Source organism: Galeopterus variegatus, unplaced genomic scaffold (assembly GCF_000696425.1).
Source record: "Galeopterus variegatus unplaced genomic scaffold, G_variegatus-3.0.2 Scaffold593, whole genome shotgun sequence".
In the NCBI taxonomy this organism is placed as follows: domain Eukaryota; kingdom Metazoa; phylum Chordata; class Mammalia; order Dermoptera; family Cynocephalidae; genus Galeopterus; species Galeopterus variegatus.
Genome location: NW_007726704.1, coordinates 539,820 through 561,845, shown reverse-complemented (window position 1 = coordinate 561,845; position 22,026 = coordinate 539,820). Strand labels below are relative to the sequence as shown.

General features: G+C 50.6%; 1 protein-coding gene and 1 non-coding gene across 2 annotated transcripts in view; both read right to left on the bottom strand.

The window, feature by feature from the left end:
* Positions 1-261: 261 nt before the first annotated feature.
* TMEM229B (transmembrane protein 229B) overlaps positions 262-22,026 on the bottom strand; it is a 30,291-nt gene continuing 8,526 nt past the window's right edge. The window contains exons 2-3 of the mRNA XM_008570335.1: positions 10,356-10,537; positions 262-2,061 (exon numbers count right to left, since the gene is read on the bottom strand). Coding sequence (XP_008568557.1) covers positions 1,537-2,040 — 504 coding nt within the window. The 5' untranslated portion in view covers positions 2,041-2,061; positions 10,356-10,537 and the 3' untranslated portion in view covers positions 262-1,536. The remainder of the gene's footprint in view (positions 2,062-10,355; positions 10,538-22,026) is intronic.
* TRNAI-GAU lies at positions 19,992-20,066 on the bottom strand. Its single transcript has one exon. It is a non-coding gene; the product is annotated as a tRNA-Ile (tRNA).

Genomic DNA, 22,026 nt, shown 5'->3' with positions numbered 1-22,026 from the left:
ATAAACAGAGAGAGGCTATTTCTACCTAAGAGTCTTAGCGTAGTCAAGAAGATACCATTTACCATGGGATGGGCCACTTTCCAATGGAGCCCTCCCCTTGAGGAGTGAGGGGCAGAGCCGGAAGTGGCCTGGAGTAAGGATTTCACCTGTCCACTGCCAGCAATGGACCTGTCACGGGGAAGGGGGCAACCAAGATGGCAATGCCCATGAGTGTGGCAGGGTTAATACTGTTTAAGGAGCAAGGTCAGCCTCACTGGGAGAGGGTGGGGGAGAGGGGCAGCCCTAGGGTTTTGCTACAGGGCTGGGGCTATGGCAGAACCAGAACTGATCCCTTCCCAGGAAGGATGCTCCAAAGAGCCTTCCAAGGCTGAAAGTTCCTCTTCTTTTCTCCCTCACTCATTCTCATGGGTCTTCAGCACCGGCTACCTGCTCCTCCATCCCCTGGAAAGCTAGATTGCCCAACTGGCTGGAAAATAAACCCATCAGGGCATAGATAACTGAGAACTCTGCCTTTCCCCCACAGTGGGGCCACAGGACCCATCTCAGCCTGACTGTGCATTGGAGGGTATCATTCATTTTCAGCTGGGCCACTGTGGACAGGCGGCATTGCCACAGCCCATCAGACCAGGGGTGGGCAGGCATGACTCAGGACTCCCTATCATCAGGCCAGTGGGAACAGTGAGGGAAGGCTGCAAGAGGGCAGGGTGGGGCTTGTCTCAGGGTCTATCTCTGGCAGTTGCTGTGGGGGTTAGGGAGTTGGGGATGCAGGTGGGCGTGGTGATTGACGTGGATAAAAGAGCTGCTAGTGGTAAAGGCCTTGAAAATAAGAGAAAAGGGGAAACGCCACCGAACACACGGGGATTGAAACCTCCAAAAGCCCAAGGTTGGTGGGAATCCAGCACCACGGGGGGCCCCCAGAAGGCCGAGGGAGCAGCGTGGGGCCCTGGGGGAGGGGAAAGGAGCCGAGGGAAGGTCTCCCAGCCCTTGCAGACCAGCACTGCGGCCAAGCGGCCTCCTGGCTGCCCAGTCTCTCCTAGGCTGCAGCTCAGCAGGCCCCTGGGGAGGTATTGGTTGCAAGCAAGCACCTGAATATTACCTAATGGAACCAGCCAAAGCCCAACTGAATCCAGGTGAGAGGTAGGGAGGCGGCTGCAACAGCAGCCCAAAGCCTCCCCAGGCCTTGCCTCCCACCTGTGGCCCCAATCCCAACGTCCCCTGCAGGACAGATCCTGCCGCTTCCAAAGTCATCCATGAAGTCCAATCGCTGCTCAGCCACAGGCCTCCCTCCGCCAGCCTCTGAGCTGGGCCGAGGTCCACGGACCTTCCCAATGTCCCTCTGCTGCCTCCGCACCCCGCCCAGCCCCCGACCACGCCCCGTAACCCCGGCCCCCAGTGGAGGGCATGAGGATCGTGCGCGCCCTGCAGGGCCGAGGCCCGGGCGCGGCAGGGCCTGTGCTGGACCCAGGAGGCCCCACCAGCTCGGTCTCTCATCCATGGGTTCCACGAGAGACCCCGGGGCCCTGGCCTGCTCCCCACTCAGTCAGTCTTGACATGGCCGTTGGCCAGGGCCAGGGGGCCGCCGGGCTCCCCGGGCTCAGCGTCCTTGTCATAGCGCAGGCGGAGGGTGTTGCGGATGATGAGCTGCTCCATGATGAGCGCCCCGCAGAACCAGGGCACGGCGTACTCCAGGGTGATGAGCCCCATGAAGTCAAAGTCGAACTGCGAGTAGTCCCAGGGGCAGGCGTTGAACTGGCGCAGGATGAGGCCGGTGGTGAACTCCCACAGGTAGGTCCAGAGCGTGTAGATGAGGCAGCGCAGCAGCAGCGGGCAGCGGCGCCGCAGGCGCAGGTACATGCGCTCCACGATGAGGATGGACGTGCCGTAGATGAACAGCGCCCACACACTCGTCACCCCCGGGAACTTCCAGTTCAAGTTCACCACGAACTCCCAGGCCGCCGTGAACATCACCTCGCAGAAGTAGCCGTGGATGGCGTACAGGTACCAGCGGGACAGCGCCGTCAGGGGCTCTGCGGACGCCATGGCGCCGAACGGGGACGGCTGCTGGGGACACAGAGGAAGTGGTGAGGGGGGTCTCCGCTGGGACCAGGCTGGAGGGGATCGCAAACCCACCTCTACCTTCCTGCTTCCGCTTTGCCTGCCAACCACACTCTTGACCTCATTCCACGGTCCTGACGTCTTTGCTTGGCCAGGCGGGCATGAGAAACCAGAGGAAGAAACAAACAACCCCCCTCTGGCCACCTCTGAGCAGCTCTGCTCAAATGCCGCTCGGACCGAGGTGTCCACTACACTCTCTATAACAATGTTTTCGGATTACTGTTGGCCAGTTGAAGAGGGGGTTGTTCTGGCCTCCAGTCACCCCATTTCTAGGCTACTAGCTGACTTCTCAACAAGCCCATCCTCTGGGGACCCCATCTCTTCCCCCACCTTTCAAGTTCCACCTCTCTCACATTTCTGAGATCTTTCTAAGCAACCCATCACATTTGTCTCTGCGTGTGGTCACAGATCCATAAAACTTAACATTTTAACCAGTTTTAAGTGCAATTCAGTGGAGTTAAGTACATTTACATTGTTGTGCAACCACCACCACCATCCAATTCCAGAACTTTTCATCATCCCAGACTGAAACTCTGTACCCATCCCCCTCCCCCCAGCTCCTGGTAACTACCATTCTACTTTCTCTATGAATCTGACTACTCTAGGAACCTCATATAAGTGGAATCAGACAAGTATTTGTCTTTTTGTGACTGGTTTATTTCACTTAGCATAATGTCCTCAACGTTCATCCATGTTGTAACATGTGTCAAAATTTCCTGCCTTTTTTTTTTTTTTTTTTTAAAAGATGACCGGTAAGGGGATCTTAACCCTTGACTTGGTGATGTCTACACCACACTCACCCAGTGAGCAAACCGGCCATCCGTATATGGGATCCAAACCCATGGCCTTGGTGTTATCAGCACCACACTCTCCCGAGTGAGCCACAGGCCAGCCCATTTCCTGCCTTTTTAAGGCTGAATAATATTCCAGTGTGAATACAGACCACATTTTGCTTATTCGTTCATCTATTGATAGACACCTGGGTTGGCTTCCATGTTTCAGCTAATATGAATAATGCTGCTATGAACATGGGTGTGCAAATACCTTTCCAAGTCCCTGCTTTCCCTTCTTTGGGGTAGATACCCAGGAGTGGAATTGCTGAATCATATGGTATGCTATGGTAAACTTTTTGAAGAACCCCCATGCTGCTTTCCACAGCAGCTGCACCATTTTACACCCACACCAGCAAAGCACAAGGGTTCCAATTTGTCTACATCCTTGCCAACATTCATTATTTTGTTTTTTTGATAATGGCCATCCTAATGGGTGTAAAGTGGTATCTCATTGTGGTCACATTTGTCTTTAACTGCTACATTAGCTGGGGTTTTGGTGTTTAGTTTCAGTGTTGAGGGGAAACTAGTGGACTGATGAGGGAGAGTCCTCCCCTCTCCTCCTTATTCCCTTCGCCTCCTCTCTTTTAAACCCCACCAGTCTTCAAGGTCCAGCTCCCATCCTGCTTCCCTGAAGACTGACCTGGCCCACAGGCCTCTATTCTTTGCGTTAGCCCCTACCAGCGACTGTCTGGACCACTCATCTGCCCATTATCAAATGCACCCTATTTATTTTTGGAGGTACATGCCCTTAGGATCCAAATAGCCTGTGAATTTGTTGAGAGCAGTGACTGTCTCACAGTCCTCTGTTTTGCAGCCTTGGAGCAGGCCTCTTCTGAGTGGGCACTCTCTAAGTGATGCGTCTTGCTTATGCAGAGGGTGGCATGGGATAGTTCAGGGTTGCATCAAGACAGGGCCTGGGAACATGAATCCCAGCTCTGCCAACTGCCAGTGGCCATCTGGCTTGACATCTGTCAATCCTGTCTCCAAGGTGAGAGAGGGGACAGAGGTTAACAAGATAACATATGCAGTTTGCCCACCTCTGGGAATCCCAGCCTCATCTTTCTGTTTAAGCAGGCTTTGTCGCCATAATGCCTACCCACCCTTGTGCATTGCTCTGTGGTCTTCCCAGCAATTTCATTCACATTTTGGGCTCTTAGATAACTGAGATTCATGAGAAGGAAGGTAGTTTTATTCCCATTTTTTAGGTGAGACAGTTGGGGTTCAGAGTGGGGACATCATTTGCCCCATATCCCAGGGCCAGTAAATGGAACAGCTGAGGCTAAAACCAACATCTCTTGATTCCTACTTCAAAACTCATCCCACTGCATGCTACTTCCCATCTCCTAGACATGTGTGCCTTAATGGCACTCCCCTGCTCAAACATGCAATGGCTCCCCATTTCCTAATGAAGCATTATAGCATCCTTGGTCTGGCACTCAAGACTCTGTGTGATCTTGCCCCAGTCTACCTTCTCAGCCTTATTCTCACAATCCAGCTCTCCCTGTCTTACCTCCATGCCTTTGTGGATCCTATTCATTCTGTTTAGTGTTCCTTTCTCCTCTCACCTCCACAAGTACAAACACAGCTTACAGATAACCTTCAGAACAAAATCTCTTTCATTCCCCCAGCCACAACTCCTTGTGTCCTCTTCTGAATTTCCACAGCACTCTCGCTCTAGTACAGATTATTTTCTGTTATATTATGTTGATAACTTTCAGTCCCCAGCCAGATATTTTTTCCTGTGTTCTGCACCTATATATCCTCCTCCTTCCTGGACACTTCCACCTAACTGTCCCACAGGCACCTCAAACTCCTTTTCTAAATCAAACTCATGTTTCCCTCCTATGATTCCATCCTGATTGATGGCACCCCTACGCACCCAGTTAGAAGCCAGAGGCCCCAGGATCACTCTAGCTTCCTCTGCCACATCTAACGTGAGTTCCTGAGAGTAAAGGACTTTGTCTATCTGGTTCACTTATCCCAGTGTCTGGCATAGTGCCCAGCACAGTAAGTATTTAACACAAGAATAAAGACTTTCTTAATCAGTTAGCAACTGCCACATAACAAATCATCCCCAAACTCAGTGACCTAAATCAACTATCACTTACTATTTACAGCTCACGTGTCTGTGGGTTGGCAGATCTTGGCTGGCCTTGATCGTGAGACCGTGTCACCTGGGGTTTTGTTTATGCTTGGCTGGGGCAGTTTGGCTGCCGTGGCTCTGCTCTGTCTCTCGTCCTCTTCCTGGGCCAAGTGGACTAGGCTGGGCACATTCTTCTAATGGCAAGGGCAGAGGCATGAGAGTGAGCAAGCCCAGCTGCACAGCGCTTTTCAAGACTCTGGTTAAGGCATGCCCACTAACCTCCACCTGGCCAGGTAAGTCACATGGCAAAGCCACCAAGTTGGCCACTAACTCACACCCTTTCTATCTCTTAAATATCTTTGGAATCCACCTCCTCCTCTTCATTCCTCTCTTCTCTTTTGCTGCTCTGGTTCAAGCCATCAGCATGTCTCACCTGCATGACTCCAAGTCTCCCCACCCTGCCTCATTCTCTTCCAATCCACTCATCACACAATGAAAGATTCTGAAATGCAAATCTGATGTTTCTCCCCACTTAAAACCCATTAGTAGATCTTCAACACCTGCAGAGTAAATAAAGCTCAAACCTCTAGGGATGGCAGGCAAAGCCCTTTGCGACCTTCTCTGCCTCAGATCCTATCCTTCGGGTCTCTACGTTGCTGTTTTTGCTACCTGGGAGGCACCTTCCCACCACTACCTTTGCCCCCTACTCTCCCCATGCCCTCATGGCCCATGGATCCATAATCGTCCTTCAAGACCCAGCTTGTCCCGTGAAGACTTTCCTAAACACCCCCATTCCAGAGCCATCTGTGGCCCCGTCTGCCCATCTCTGCACCCAGCTCGCTTCTCCGTAGAGACAGGTGGCACCCTGCTTTGCATGATCCATCTAAAGCCAGCACTAGCAGCCGCTTAATAAACATTTGTCTAATACAAGGTCAAGAGAAAAAAGCAGGATTCAAAACTGAATATTTAACACAACTTTGATTTTGCAAAGGTATATATACATGTAAATATACAAAAAATTTAGCAACAATCATCCCTGGATGGTGATATCTTTTTTTTTTTTTTTTTGGCAGCTGGCTGGTAAAGGATGGATGGCGATTTCTGATTTTTATTTCTTTTCTATATACTCTACAATTTTTTTCTAACAAGCTTGTATAACTTTTACATAAATAAAATTTTATCTTAAAAACGCTTGTTGAATGAATGTTTACTCCTCTTTGTACCTTGTATATAGAAGATGCTCAATAAATTTGCCAAACAAATGAATCTGAGGCAACCAGAAGTCGTGTGAAATGAATGCAGGTCTTCCCTCCTGAGCCATCCCCAACCACAAACCATGACGCATAGCTTTGACTGTGGTGTAGTGATTAAGCTGAGGGGTTCTAGATCCTAACTGCCTGGGATGGAGTCCTTGCTGATACTCTCTACCTGTGGGACCTAAGGCAAGTTACCTGACTGCTCCGTCTATGCCTCAGTTTCATTATAGGTAAAGTAGGGATAATAAGAGCCACTATCACAGAAGGTTACTGTGAGGATGAATGAGCTAATAGTTACATGCTACTCAGAATACAGCAAACGCTCCAGAAAGGGTAGCTGCCATGTCTGGCAGAGAGCCAGGCTTCTGGACAGCCCGTCCTGCTTTGAGAGCCACCTCCTACCTGAGGCAGGGTCACCCTGCCTCTCCCCCGCCAGCCATCAGACAGCCGTCCCTGCCAAGGAGGTTAGGTCTTCACCCCACCCAGAGCACAAGCCAGTGAGCCAATAAACCCTGTCAAGACAATAATCCCACATACAGCCCTCGGGAGAACAAAACTCCCACAGCCAGCCTAGGAGGGTGAATGTAGCTTCCAGCTTCCCTGTGGCTGCTGAGGGATTAATTAAAGAGGAAGGGTCTCTGAGGGTCAGGCTTGAAAAGAGGGTAGAATGAAAGGATGATTCTTCCTGGCACAGCCTCTCACAACCTCATTTTATCCTAAAACACTCCCCAGTATGCTAACCCCTTGCCTCCCTGGTGAGAGTACAGACCCAGGCTCCAGGGAAACACTGAGAAGCCAGGAGAGGCAGACGTCCCAGAGGCACAGGCACAGTGATCAGAGACCACCTGACCTCCTGCCCTGAATGAGGCCCCTGGAACTCAAGTCTGTCCACCTGAGCTGCAGGCACAGGGTCTTGTCACTCAGGCCAGCCCCCAACCTTGACGCTGACTTTAAACCCTGGACTCCTTGTCTCTGATCTCACCTTTCTGGGACAGCCAAGAATGGCTTCTCAGCCAGTAACATATTGGAGCCTCTGATCTCCTCCCCCGCACCCTGACAGGCGACTTGGAAGCGCTGGACCCCAAAACCCTAGGAGCAAAGCGAGATGAGAGGGTAGCCGTCAAAGGAAGAGAGGAGCCCAGTGTGAAAGAGTACAAGGGGTGGGGGGTGGGTAGTGAAGAACAGAGAGACCGAGGCCCGGATTCCGTTTTGAGGCAGCAGGAAGCGCTTGGGCAGGTAGAGAAGCACCAAGGTCAGAGCTGGTCCAAGGGGCTGGGCCAGGGGAACACAGCTGGTCCACTCAGGATGATCAGGGGAAACTGGAGACCTGGCTGGGAGCAGAAGCTGGGGATGGACACAAAGGAATCCGAGACAGTGTCCTTCGCTGGGCTGGCAGCTCACAGTGTGGTGGGAGATGCGGGGATCAGAGTGGGTGCGCACGCTTGGGTGCATTTTCAGAACTCCACTCTCCAAACCCATTTCTAATAATCACAGGGGCTGCACTTAAGCTTTGAATTAGGCCAGACTCACCCACCCTCTGCTGAGCCCGACAGTCCCCTATTGCCTGCCCTGGCCTTCCCCCACCTGACCCCTTTACCCCTGGGCCCCCTCCAATACCTCCTGGCTCAGCTCTGGGATCAGTGTCCTGGGAAAGCCTGCGGCAGGAGGAACCAGCAGCTTGGTGAATGTTGGCTTCTCTCTCCTGGTGACAAACACATCTATCCCGAGGACTGTGACGTGAAGGCAGGACAGCCCAGGAAAGGAAATTCAGGATGGAATAAAGAGGGGAGGGTGTGGGCAAGACTGAAAGCATGAGAAAGAAATGTGGAGGGTAGTGGATGGTTTCATAAGCAGGGTTTTGGGGAACAACACTCAAATACAAGAGCCCTCATATGTACTTGCTGATGAAAGGAACCGGGAACACAGTGTCCCAGCGGAGGGCCAGAGCTCAGGGTGACCTGTCAGGGTGGGGAAGTGCCTCTCCAAGAGAACAGGGGATGGGGAAGGGGGATGGTCCCCTAGGATATCTCACCCGCTGCTCTCAGAGCCTGCTGAGCTACTCCATAGGGTGCCAGAGGCAGAGCGAGCAGTTGAGAGGGGTAAAGAGACGGACATAAAAGTCTAAGATAGGCTGGAGGCAGAACCAGATGCACTAGTTGCCCTTGGTTTTGCCAAAAACTCCCATCTTGTTCCAGGAAGCTAAGGCACCACAATACCACAACTCTGGGAATTTTTGTCCAGAGAAGCATCTTGCTAGAAAATCGGGAATCCCCTCCCATGCAGCCAGGCTAGGCAGCCCTTCCTCTTTCACCCCATCCACTCCCCATCCTCAGGCACCCAAATCACTACAGTTCCATGCTCTAGAGAGATGCACAGCCCTTCTAGGAGACCCCGAGGGCAAGGCAGTGGGGGACAGCTTCGGTGACCCTGATCCAGTCCCCCGATAGGCTCTGTGCTGGAGGTGAGTGGAGTCAGAGAGGGGAGGGCAGTTGCTGTACATCTGGCGAAAGATGCAAGGTCTGCAACCTCCCCGAGCTTCCCCTGAGGTCAAGGTCAGGGAGGAAAACATGGGCTTGCTTCAGGGCCAGAAGGGAAGCAAGTGAGGGAAGTACCTGTGGCCACCAGCTGGCTCAGATGCCACAGAACTCCACCCTTCTTGGAAAGTCCCCTGGGATCAGTGATGCTGCAAGCCTTGATTGGAGTCCTCTCTCCATCTCCCAAGTCACAATAATAACCAGGCGCTCTTCTCAGCACTTCACGTGTACTTATTAACTTGGATAATCCTCAATCCCGTTTTACAGATGGGGAAAGTGAGACAGAAAGAGGCTAAATAATTAGCCCACGTTCTTACAGCTATAAAGGGCAGGGCTGGGATTCAAACCCCACAAGTCTGGCTCCAGAGTCTTCACTCCTAATCAGCACACTGCACTGCCCCCAAGGCTGACTACAGGCTCCTCTGAGAGCACTACCATTTTCTGAGTTTCTGCTTCTAGAAGGCTGGGATGGTATGTGGAGAGACAATAGGAAGCAAGGAGAAAGACGTGAGCTTCTAGGTGAATTAGCGAAGTTCAGAACTGAGTGTCAGAGCTATCGAAGGCTCAGCCTTTTCTTCAGGCCAAGTTCTTGCAGGATCCACACAAAGGTTCTCCTGGGTCAAAGCTGACCCTCACAGAACCAGGGCAGCAGTGACCCTTAGGGGCTCAAAGCATGCACCATTCAAAGACCCCTCACCAGGATACATGTTACTCTGAACCTCCCTGACAGCCAGCCAGCCCAGTTCTTCTGGGAATCTCAGATGGCCCAGCTCTGCCATGGAAATGCCAGCTAAGAGCAGTGGCCACTGTGCAGGCTGCCTAGAGGGGCCATGTGCCCAGAGCAGTGTCAGGAGAAGCCGTTCCCTTCCTGCTGGTCTCTGATCCCATGTATGATCTGCCCTGTATAGCCCTTCAGGCCAGACAGGCCTCTGGGGCATGGGAAAGCGGCCAATTGTCCTATTTTAAAGCATCATCAAGGAAAAGCCAGAGACTGAGGCTGGAAAGAAAGGCCATGTGAGGACAGTCGGGGGCCTCCACCCTACATGGAGCTCATCTTGACTGAAGAGAAGATGCTGCTGAAACATGGTGAAAGCAAGAGGACTTGCCCTTGCTGACCCCTGGTTACTATGGCAGCTAATGCCCCACAAATTCCTTCACTTCCCAGGGCCCTGGCTGCTCTACCCAAGGCCTTCTGGGCCTGCACCACGTGAATCACTCACGGCATCTGGGCAGAGTGCGGATCCCAGGTGAGGTACAGTTCCCACCACACGGCTGTGAAGCCCAATGCCTGAAGTACCCACAAGCCTACTGATAAGAAAGAGAACCAGGGAAGACACCATCTCCAGATGCTGGCTATAAGATGACCTGAAACCGCTCAACACTCCCCTCCCACTTCAGAACTGTAGTCCTGGAACAGGCACTTGGATGGGAAGCAGGCTCAGAACTAGAACCTCCAGACCTGTGCCCAGGCTGATGAGGTGTGGGGGTAGGCACGCAGGGCCAGTGATCCCCTGGGTACCTGTAACATACTTACTTCTCACACCTTGGGCAGCACAGCTCAAAACAGACATCAGGATCACTGTCCAGGAGTGGCCTGGGTTAACCTTTGTCCTGGTGCCAGACTGGGCCTTGGTGCCATTCTCAGCAGAGTGGACAAGCATCAGCCCCAGGGCTCAGCTGATCCTTGGCCGGCAGGTGGGTGGCTTCCATGTGTGCCTGGGAATAAAGAGGAGGATTTCATTAGCTTACACCGCTCCCAGCTCCGAGCCACCAGGCCAGCCAGGCAGGCAGGCAGATCAAGGCTAACACTGCAAGGGCTTGCGCTCTGGGCTCGGCACCAGAAACTCATCCTGCCCAAGCCACCAGGGCACCTCTCCTGCAACCTGCCACCTCCTCTCTGCCGTCTGTTTGCCCAGATCTGGCTAATCCAGCCATGAAAGGCTGGTGTGGCTTCTGGACAATCCACGTGTGGGGTAAGGACTTAGAGCTTCTCACACTGCAAGTGAATGTGTGCACACTTGTAAATCTGAGTGGGCATATAATTTTAGAATCCAGCTCCATCCTCATTTAGCTTCAGATTACACTCTCCCCTTCACCCTACAGTGGGTACATTTGTTCTCAAGGTCAGTCAAGTACACGATGGGAGGCAGACAATGCAGGACGTTTGTCTTAGCATCCTGGGAATCAAGTACAACCGCAGAAAACAAGCAAACAATAAAATATGTACTAAAACCCTCTGCCTGCAATTCTACCACACTGATATTTCTCTCATTTTATTATTTTACCATGATTATCGTTGAGGCCCTTCCTATTAACGTCAACAACTTGCTACAAGCTGATATAAATCTTACTTTGCCACATACATATTTTTAATGGTATCCCTAAGACTTGACCATTTGATGGAAATTCCAACATTTTTTGTTTTAACACAAAGGTGCTGAAGCTTCCCTGAAAACCCCCTAGATACAGCACTGTCTGCAGGTGCCCATGGATGGAACTCAGGCCCAGTGTGGCCTTAAGGAAAGACAGACCAGCTGCTCAGAGCTGAGAACAGTATATGGCTGAGGTGTGGGATGGCACCATCCCCCCATGGATGCCAAGCAGGGCAAGCCACAGAGGTGCCAGCCTGTGCTGACATGCACACCCACCCTCCTCCCCCCAATTCCCAGGTTCTCCGAGCAGAAGCAACTCAGGTCTTTGCTCCTTAAGCTGGCACCTGGTGAGGCAGCAGGGAGCCGAGGAGAAGCAGAAGGGCAGGGGTGGGGGACCTGAAACTCACTGTGTGCCACCCTGGGTACCACCTCGGGGCCTCTGCACTGAGAAGCGAAGGGCAGGGGTGAGTGCAGTGGGCCTTGCCTCTGTCCCTCTCCAGCTCCTCCACACACAGGAACCTCCAGCCATCCCCAACCTGTCCATCCTCCTCCCTTCTCCCAGCCTGCCTGATGGTAGGCAGTGGTTACCCTGGTACGTACCTATCACCTTAAGAAAGGGCTTTAATGGGGCATGTCTGATACCCCCCACCACCAGCAACACCAGGACCCTGAGCCTGGGGAGTTCAATCCCACCCATGGGCACATCCTGCTCCCTGGGCCCTAAGCAGGCCATATCAACAGCACAAGTCCAAACCAAAACAGAAACAGGAACCAAAGACCATATCCTGCCAGCACAGGCTGCTTATTGCTGTAGTCCGCCCTGGAAACCTGCTGCTGGCTGAGGTGCTGACTGGCAGATGAAGCTGCAGTGGTCACAACAGGTCCCTCCCAGGCCAGCCTCTCACTGGACACCTCCTGCTTCCTGGTCTGCAGGCTTTCCCCCCAGAGATCTGGCAGGGGTGGACGAGATGATGATGTAGCAGGGGTCCCATCTCTTCTTCCAAGTGCACAAGCTATCCCCCGCCCCCTCCAACATTCCCTAGCCCCAAGAGCAGGTCCTAGGGTACAGAAGACATGAGGCTCCTTTGTGAACCACATGACCTGAACCAGAAGTTTTTGAAGCATATGAATGCGTGAAGGGCTCTTTTAGTAACTAACGTGTGGGTAGAACTTGTGCTTTTTCAAGTATATTGTCTCTCATGATTCCCCTGACTCCTGTGGTGCAAGGAGGGCAGAAACGATCACCTCCATTTAAGATGAAAACACTGAGGCTCAGGACATTAGAGGTTTGGCCAAATCCACATTTGATTCAAATCTCGGTCCTCAGGCTCCAGTCACTCCTGTCCCCACACCGTGTGTCTTCCACTGCTTCCCACCTAAATCTCATCCTTAAGGCCCACGTCCGCACACACCCATCTTCCATTCAGCGTAATCTACTTACTCCATTCCGTAAACCACTTATTTTGCAAACATACAGCTGAGTTTGTCCATCCAGCTTCTCCATCAACATGCCTGAGGAGCTCCTGGGAGACAGAAGGTGCAGAGACCACCTCACAGTTTCAAGCCCTGTCACCGCTCCCCACCTGTCTCTGCAGCCCACTCCTTCTTTCAGACCCTGCCTCTGCCTCACTCCTATGTGACACCGTCTCACAGCTCCAGGTCATTCCATCACTGATGTCTCATGTTCATGTGGGACTTTGACCATGTTTCTATTAAAACATGTTGTCCCATCTCAAAATTTCTTGTTTGGATCTCCATACTGGCATATTGGGACTGTCGCAAAAAAAAAATTAATTAAAAAAATTATATCATACAGGGCCGGCCCGGTGGCACACTGGATAGTGCGCCGCTTGGGAAGCGCGGCGGCGCTCCCGCCCGAGGGTTCGGGTCCCACATACAGACCGGTTCCCGCTCACTGGCTGAGCGAGGCGCGGGAGCAGCGCCGAGGGTTGCGATCCCGTTGCCGGTCCCGGTCCGGTGCAGGGGTGACACTGAGGGTTGCGATCCGATGCCGGACACGGAAAAAGACAAAAAAAAAATTATATCTTATGTGTCTGTTTCCCCCACCACACGAATTGAATGAATTCCTTAAGAGCATAGAACTTCTGCTGGATGTATGAACAAGCAAGGTGGAGAAGGGTCCAGCTAAATTCTTAGGTGATCGAGTCATCCAGTGTTATTAAGCAAACATAGTAATGTCAGGCATTCCTCTCCGGCTCTCTCCCACAAAGCGCCATAAACATTGGTTTACAGCAGTCCAGGCTGTTTCTGCAGATGAGAGGAGCAAGGAGGATGCTCTCTCTCCTTTCTCTCATCTCCAAGAGCCATCACACGGGCTGGGAGGTGAGGAGAGACAGAGTGGGTGGCTTGGGTCTGGACGATACAGCAGACATGTTCAATATCACACCAGGAGGGCAGGGGCAGGAACAGAGTGCCCCAGGCGCCCACATGGGCACCGGGCCAAGTGCGGGTTCAGGTCAGAGAACAACAATGCCTATGCTGTTACTTCTACAACGCGCTGGCACTCTCAAGAGGCACATCCAGTTTTCACGCACGTAGGATTCATTGCCCAAAGAGGTTTAACCAGCAGCTGCTGGCAGGAAATTCCCTCTGCATCATTTTTTTCCTCCCCTATCACTATTTAGGGTAAGCTCGGCTTGCAGGATTGAGTCTCTGCTTCTCTGACCACAGCGTAAAGACCAAATCCTCCTCCCCCTCCCCCCACCATCTCCATGGCCTGGAACCTAGGGCAGGAGCCAGGGAGCCTGCAAGCAAACACTGTCCCTTTTGCTTTCCCACCTCCTCTTCCTCCCATAGCTGCCTGTAAAAGGAAAAACAACAACAAAAAAAACCAAACAAAAACAAACCTGTTTTTCCTTCTACTCTCATAATCAACACAGGACACTTCTGTGACCAGATGTGTGGGGGTCCCCCCCACACCGGGCAATTCTCCAGCAGACACCAACTGGGTGTCCTACAGTTCATTTCAACTTTGTCACTTTCTACCCCAAGAAAGTGTCAGAGCCCACATTTTGAGGGCTCAGTCTCACAAGACTGCCCCACTTCAGACACCAATCACAAGTAGATTGTCACTGACTAGGGAGAATGACATTGGTCCAGTCAAAGCACCTAAAATGGAGCTGGGAGGCCATCTCAGCTTGAGTTTCAGGCATGTCTTAACGGACGCCATCTCAGCTTGAGTTTCAGGCATGTCTTAACTGAGAACATTCTGGAATCTTGAACTCACACCACCACAAGGGTCACAACCTCCTGGAGGAACAACTGCCACTGTTTGTTACTTTTCACCACTTCGGACTAACACCCATCTCAGAGAACTGCTACAGCCAACCCCTTGCAGTCAAGGCTGTTTGACACATGTTAACACCAATCGCAGCCTTTGTAACTGCACTCTCCTTTTCCCAGGCATTTTCTTGTAAATACCCTGACTGTCCTTTGTTCTCTGGAGCACGTGTTCAAGAGTTCTTGGATCTACGTCTTCCAGGCTACAGCCCAAACAAGCTCTCAAATAAACCTTCTTCGTTTGATTCTCAAACAGGTGGTCATTTCACATTGACTGATATCACCTATACCTCTGGCCCACTGGTAACAAACCAGGGTTCCCATGACCTGCTCCTTGGGCTTGATTAATTTGCCAGGATGGCTCCCAGAACTCAGAGAAAGACCTAGTTTACCAGTTTATTATGAAGGATACAGATGAAGAGCTTGAGGAAGAGATGGACAGGGTAAGGTATGGGGTACGGGGGTGCCCCAGCACATCCACGTGTTCAGCAACTCAGAAGCTCAACAAGTATGGCTGTTCAAGAGTTGTTTTGTTTTGTTTTTGGTTTTTGGCAGCTGGCCAGTGTGGGGGACCCAACCAAGAGTTTTTATAGAACTTGAGCTATAGCCCCCTACGCCTTTCCTGGAGGTTGGTGGGAAGGACTGAAAGATCTCTAATCACTGGATCTTTCTGGGGACTGGTCCCTTCCTGAGGCTATCCAGGGGCCCCACCCTGAGTCGCCTCGTTAGCATAAACTCCAGTGTGACCAAAGGGGCTCATCATGAATAACAAAAGACACTCCCAGCAAGGAGGACAAGAACCAGGGACAAAGACTAGACATATTTCTTATTGTACCACACTCTCCCACCCAGGTGCCCACAAAGTAAAGAGAAGATGCCCCAGAAACCCACTGGGTAGTCCTCTGGTTACTCAAAGCCCCCCAGTTCCTCCCAAGTGACCCAGAACTTATCCTGTACTAAGACCAGCCCTGAACACTGTGGATTTGGAAACTCCCAAAAAAAGGAGTGACCAGCTCAGCTACAAGTGCAATTGGTATTCCAAATCCCCCCAGGGGAAAGGCTGTGCCTAGCCAGCTCAACGGGGAAGCAAGGAGGAGCCCCAGGCCCTGGGACCTGGCTGGCAAGGGGAAGGTGGGTAGAGATGGAGCACCCCCCTCCATGGGCCCCCTCACTCTAGCTCCTTCCACTCTGTGCCCCCTCACTCTGGGCTTGGAATCTGATTACCCTGCCTGTCCCACATCTTGCCACCCTGCCTCACTTGGAGGCCGCCTTGTCCTGTCACCCTCCCCTCCTCTTTTCCTCCTCCCCATCTGGCCCGCTCTACCTTACACGCCCCTCCCAGCATCCCCCTCTGAGCAAACCCTGATTGCCCAACTCCCATACCCTGGAGGGAGGTCTCTGGCCCATTCCCCTTTCCTTTCCCTCCCTCCCACCCCCTGGCACTGGGTAGCTGCTGCTCGCTGCCTGAAAGGCTGGACAGCTGCTGGGCTCTCTAATTAGCCGCCTGGCCGCTGTCCCAGAGCAAGGCATGTGTTACTGTAAAGAGCTGCCTCACCTCCCCTTCATCAATAATCCCCTATGCAGATCCCATCAGACAGCAGCCGAGAGGCCCTAGAATGCTGTCACATGAGACTAGCAAGCCTCCTCCTGCCAGCCAGAAAAGAAGAGGCAGTGTCCTCACACCCTGACTGGCAAAGTGACCGGGATTTTATCTGGTTCCTCCCATTACTGTCCATGTCCTTAGGTTGACCTGTTAAGGTCAGTAGGGGTTGGGGTGTCCCTACCCCTACTGACCTTAACAGACCCACAGGTTACCACACCACACCACGCCTTCAGGAACAATGAGGACCCTGCCTCTTTGTTGCCTCACCAGTGGGGGCAGAAAGAAGCCCAGAAGATCTTTCAGAAGACAAGCCTGGATCACACCAGCAGTGTGACACTAGGGCGCCACTTTTAACAGCCTTCTATAGCCAAATCACCCCAGAAATTTCTAAACAACCAAGAAACCTAGTCCAGGAAGTCCTGCAGTAGCAGGTTTGTTTATTCAAAGCATTGTATTCCAGCAGGCAACAAGTACTTATTGAGTAACTGCTGAAGGTCAGGCATGGTACTGTGTGTGAACAAGACAATGCTCCTGCCCCCTGGAGCTCACCGACTGGTGGGAGACTATGAGTGAGCAAGCCAACCCTTGCCCTAATTTCTGATAGCTCGCCATGAAGAAGGGGAAAGGCCTGATAGGGGACAGAAAGCAACCGGGTGCTGGAGAGCAAGTCTTCAATTTTAAGGAGGTAGCGTTTGGGCACAGATCAGAAAGATAAGAAGAAGCCATGAAAAGAGCTTTGGGGAAACCATGCCAGGCAGAGGGGACAGTAAGTGAAAAGACCCTGAGGCAGGAGAAAGCTAAACAAATTTGAGAAACAGCAAGGCCAGACGAGCTGGAGTCAGAGCTGGAGTCGGTGTGGTTCTCCTGCCTTCCACACCCTGCCTGTCAGGGCGAGCATCGGACCCCAGCTGGCCAGTCACAGCATCACACTCCCCTGGCTCAGTGACTGGTTCAGGGATGGACACATACTCCAATCCGAGCCAATCCTGGGACTCCTGATGGAATGACCAGAAAAAGGCACAATCTTTCACTGGACTTGGAGCTCTAAGGATGTAAGTCTGAAGTTGACAGGGTGAGAGTGGAAGCAATCTGAAAGAGAGACCAGGTCCCAATGGCATCTGTCTGAACCCTGGATCCAGCTGTTAGGGACAACCCTTGAGAAACCTCCTAAATGGGGTCTCAGAGCCCCTGACACTGCCAAGTAATGAGTTTTCCCTTTAATTGGAAGTGAAGGTTTTTAACAAACTGGGATCATTGGCTGCTATTCTTAATCAAGCACTGCCAATCTACTTCCAAAAAGTTGCAACCTTCTGCAATAAGGAAGGAACTCGCACCATATCTTTTGTTTGGGAATCCCATTTGCTGGTTCCTTTGATGTGTGTCTCTACAACTAAAATAGAGATTTACCCCTTTGCACCCCAAATAAATCAATGCTATAATTTGATATCACCACAGGTCCCAAATTTTTGTCTCAGGGGCTAAAAGAATCCAAGAACCTCTGTCCCTTATTGGAAAAGTCACTCAGTGGTCCCTAGAGTGCCAGCTCAGCCAGGGCAAAGCCCCCAATTGCCAAGTGAACATAAGTCAGCTGAAGATGCCCCTTGCAGGCAGGAGCTGGAAACTGTGGGTCCTAGTCAGCTACTGTTTGGCAATGTGCTGATTAACGAATGAAGGCAAAGTGAAATCCTTTGACTGAAATCCTGGCCTGGAATTCCCATCTGCTTGTGATCAAAAGAATTTAAGTAACTTGACCAGGCCCCAGAATATTATATCTAATTTGGGTGTTTCAGTTTACTGAGAAAGTGAATATTCCTTTTTACTCAAACTAACTTATTGGGTTTTCTGTCAAATGCAACCAAGAAAATCCTGACTAACACAGGTGATTTTCCCCCACCCGGAACATACCTAATTGGCACAAGGATCTTGTGGGCCTGTGAGCATAACTGACTCCACCTTGGGCTCTTATCTCTTGTTTTGTCTTGGTGAGAGCTTTGCCCATAAAGTTATACAGTTATTAGGGGAAAGGTAGTTAGAACAATACATAGGCCCAACCTGCAGACTGTAAAGAAGGAAAGATTAAGTACCGGTGTGACAACAATCTGGCCTGGCCACCTGCATCAACATTTGGAGCTAGTAACATTAAGCTTGTTTAGAAACAGCCTATATAAACCTGAGCTCAGCCTTGAGATAGCACTGAGAGAAGCTTGGCATATGCTTTTGGGTTGTTGTCTGTCCAACCCCTTACTCTGTAAGTTACCCTGTTCTTTGCTTTATCGCATGGAATGCTCTATTTCATTGTTTGGCCCCGAGATACCATTTCAGTTAGAAGGACAATCTGCCCTTGGTCCACCTTCAGACAGATCACATATCTGAACACCACCTGACCACCACTACCACCATAACAACCAGTGACTCTGCCCCTTGCAGACAGAGAGGGGAAGAACTAAGACTAGGTCAGGCCAGACTCCTACCAAGGTGGGTCAATCTCAGCAGGATGGCTATAGATTTAGGTGCTCCAAACCTCCCTTTCGGTCACTGCTCAGATTTTGTCATTTCCCCTTGACTGGTAGACAGGATGACTCACCTGACCCTTGCCAGCAACTTAGCACATCTTGGCTATCTTCTGCAAAGAAGGCTCAAGAAGACCAGAGACAAAACACAGCCGAGAGCAGGTAGTGCACAAATAGATGACTTTTTCTACAAACTCCAGAACTGTGCTATCCAATTTGATAGGCATTACCTACATGTGGCTTAAATTTTAATTAAAGGTGAATAAAATAAAAACCTTAGTTTTTCAGTCACACTGGCCACATTTCAAGAGCTCAGTAGCTACATGTGGCTGGCGTCTACCATACTGGACAGTGCAGATATAGAGCATTTCTATCACCGCAGAATGTTCTGTTGGACAGCACTACTACTCCAGGACTTCCTGAGGGTGATCAGAAGGTCGCCAAACACACAGACCTCAAGTTGAGCTCTATTCCCTTGCTCTTGGAAATCCTTTCCTTCTGAACAGACACCCCTGCTTCTCCCCCTCAGGCTCAGGCTTAGTTAAATAAGGCTGCCATTGAGAGATGGAGGGAAGGGTAAACCCTTGTTCCATGAAAGTCACTATCTACCGTCTGAAGAGTGACTTACATACAAGAGGCCAGGAGAGAGCCCTGGCTCTTGGTGAATGAGGCCAGTACCTGGGTCTCCAGCTATAACTCAGACTCAGGGGTGCTGCTTGGAGTGTTTAAAAACTCCACACTGGGCTGGCTGGGCTGGCTGGTTAGCTCACTTGGGAGAGCGTGATGTTGGTAACACCAAGGTCAAGGTTTTGGATCCTCTTACCAGCCAGTTGCAAAAAAATCCCCAAAACAAAAAAACCTAAAGACCTCCACAGCACTTACTGTTGACCTGTGTAGCAGGCAGCTTCCACACAGGCCATCACACCATCAGTCCCCTCCACAAGTCCGCGAGGCAGGCACTAACCCTGATTGACTCAGGAGGCAAGCAAAACTCAAAGACATTAATGAACTTGCTTAAGGCCACGGCTAGAAAACGGGAGGGCCAAGGTCTCTACCAGCACTTTTTTTTCCCTTACATCACTCATGAGGGATGGGGATGTGTGTACAGGAACTAGAGGAACTTGCTTTACTTACGGCAATGGGCCATCTACAGTTGACAATAGGTCCTCATGCAAAACAATCTCGCATGAGCTGCCTTAGGGCCTTGGGAAAGCTGCCTTCCAAGCGTCTGCCCACTGAGGCCCAGTTCTTGAAAACCCTCACGTCAGAAGCACAGGAAGGCCATGGCACATAAGAGAGACCTAGGAGGTGGTGGGGTCAGAACAGACATGTGGCATTTCTCCTGGGCAATTTTTTTTTTTTTTTTTTTTTTTTTTTTTTATGGCTGGCCAGTAAGGGGATCTGAACCCTTGACCTTGGTGTTATCAACACCTCACTCTAACCAACTGAGCTAACTGACCAGCCCTACTTCCAGAATTGGAAAAGTTATTTTTTAAAATGCCTGGTACGAAGTAGGTGCTTGATAAGATTTTGTTGAAAGAACAACTTCACAAAGCAAAAGGGGGTGGATCCCGTCCCCTGCACCAACCCTTGACCCTATCCAGCCTGGTTCATAATTTGCTTTCCCCCAATTACACCAGATACGCCCCTGCCTCCGGGCATCTGCTCCCAGGATTCCCCCCACCTGCAATGTCCTTATCTCTCCTCTGTTTACACACACTTGCCTGTCCTTCAATGCCTACTCAAAGATTACCCCCCTTAATGAAAGTTCCCTGAAACCTACTTAACCACCAAGATCCCTCCTCCCCTAAACCCTTCAGGGGCACCTACTTCTCTAGGGTCATGGGACAGTTCTGGTTGAGCCATCCCATGGAATCACAGTACTGACAGCTTTATGTCTTCTACCTTTCAATGAGTCCAAGTTTTGTCTGTCCGACTCCATCATAGGCCGCTTAAAAACAGCAGGCACTAGGATACTTTTTATACCCACTGTGCCCAAATAAAGCTGAGTAGCTTTTGTAATAAGATTCTTATATGCCAGTTGAGTGAATGACAAACGAGCTTCTGTTTCTGGTGGGAGTAGGAAGAGGAAAACAACTGTGCAGATGTGGTTACTCAATAGGGCTGGGGCCCAAATGTCCATCATCAGATGAGTGGATACAGAAAAGGTGGTATATCTACACAATGGAATACTACTCTGCTATAAAAAAGAATGAAATACTGCCATTTGCAACAACATGGATGGACCTAGAGAGAATTATATTAAGTGAAACAAGTCAGGCACAGAAAGAGAAATACCACATGTTCTCACTTATTTGTGGGAGCTAAAAATAAATAAATAAACACACAAATAACCGGGGTGGGGGGAGGGACAGAAGACAGAGGCCCTTCAAGGGCCTTACAATTCCTTGAAGTTGATATGACAAACGAACAGAAAGGAGGTTGGTGGGAGGGAGGGGGAAAGGGAGGAGGGACGGAGGTTTCGGTAATGGGCCACAATAATCAACCACATTGTATATTGACAAAATAAAATAAAATAATAGGGCTGGGTGTGACACAGGCAGGCCCTCCCACATGGGCAGTGTCTCCCCAAAATGAACTCTACTCCCAAGGCTGCAAACCCAAAGTGAATGGTTGATAAATCAAGGGGTAAAATATAGATGAGGAATAGGATATTTATATAGTCTTTTCTTTTGTTTTCTTTTTTGCTTGCAGAACTCACAGTCTTTTTTTTTTTTTTAAGCCTACAGCACCCAGTACTCTCAGGAGGTCTCCCATCCAAGTACTCACCAGGCCCAACCCTGCTTAGCTTCCGAGTCAGAGGAGATCAGGCATGTTCAGGGTGATTTAGCCGTAGACATACAGGATCTTAAAATGTCTCCCACAGATTGCTTATTAGTAGCAAGAAGAAAATAGTAAACGTGCAGTGAAGAAACTGGGCAACACCTTGATGGAGTGATCAAACTTAACATCCCCATCAGGGGCAGATGGACGTCCAGTGCCTCTGGATGTAACATACTGAAAAGGACGCAGCATCACTCATGTATATTCCAGCCAGGAATGTATAACCTAGAGCCTAAACATGAGGTAACATCAGAGAAATCCAAAGGGAAGAGTTTTTTTTTTTTTTTTAAAGCGGGGCTGATAATACTGAGGTCCAGGATTTGATCCCTGTACTGGCCAGTGTCAAAAGAAAAAAAAAAGGAAGTGGATATTTAGGGATGAAGAACCACAATGTAAGCAACTTACTCTCAAATGGTTCAGCAAAAAAATTATCCAGAGAGATACTGAGAACACAAATGATAAAGCAAATGGGCAAAATGTTAAAAACAGGTGAATTTCAAACTTTTCTGTAAGTTTGCAATGATTACCAAATAAAAAGTTTGGAGAACAAATAAAAAAGCCCCCCCCCCCCCCCCC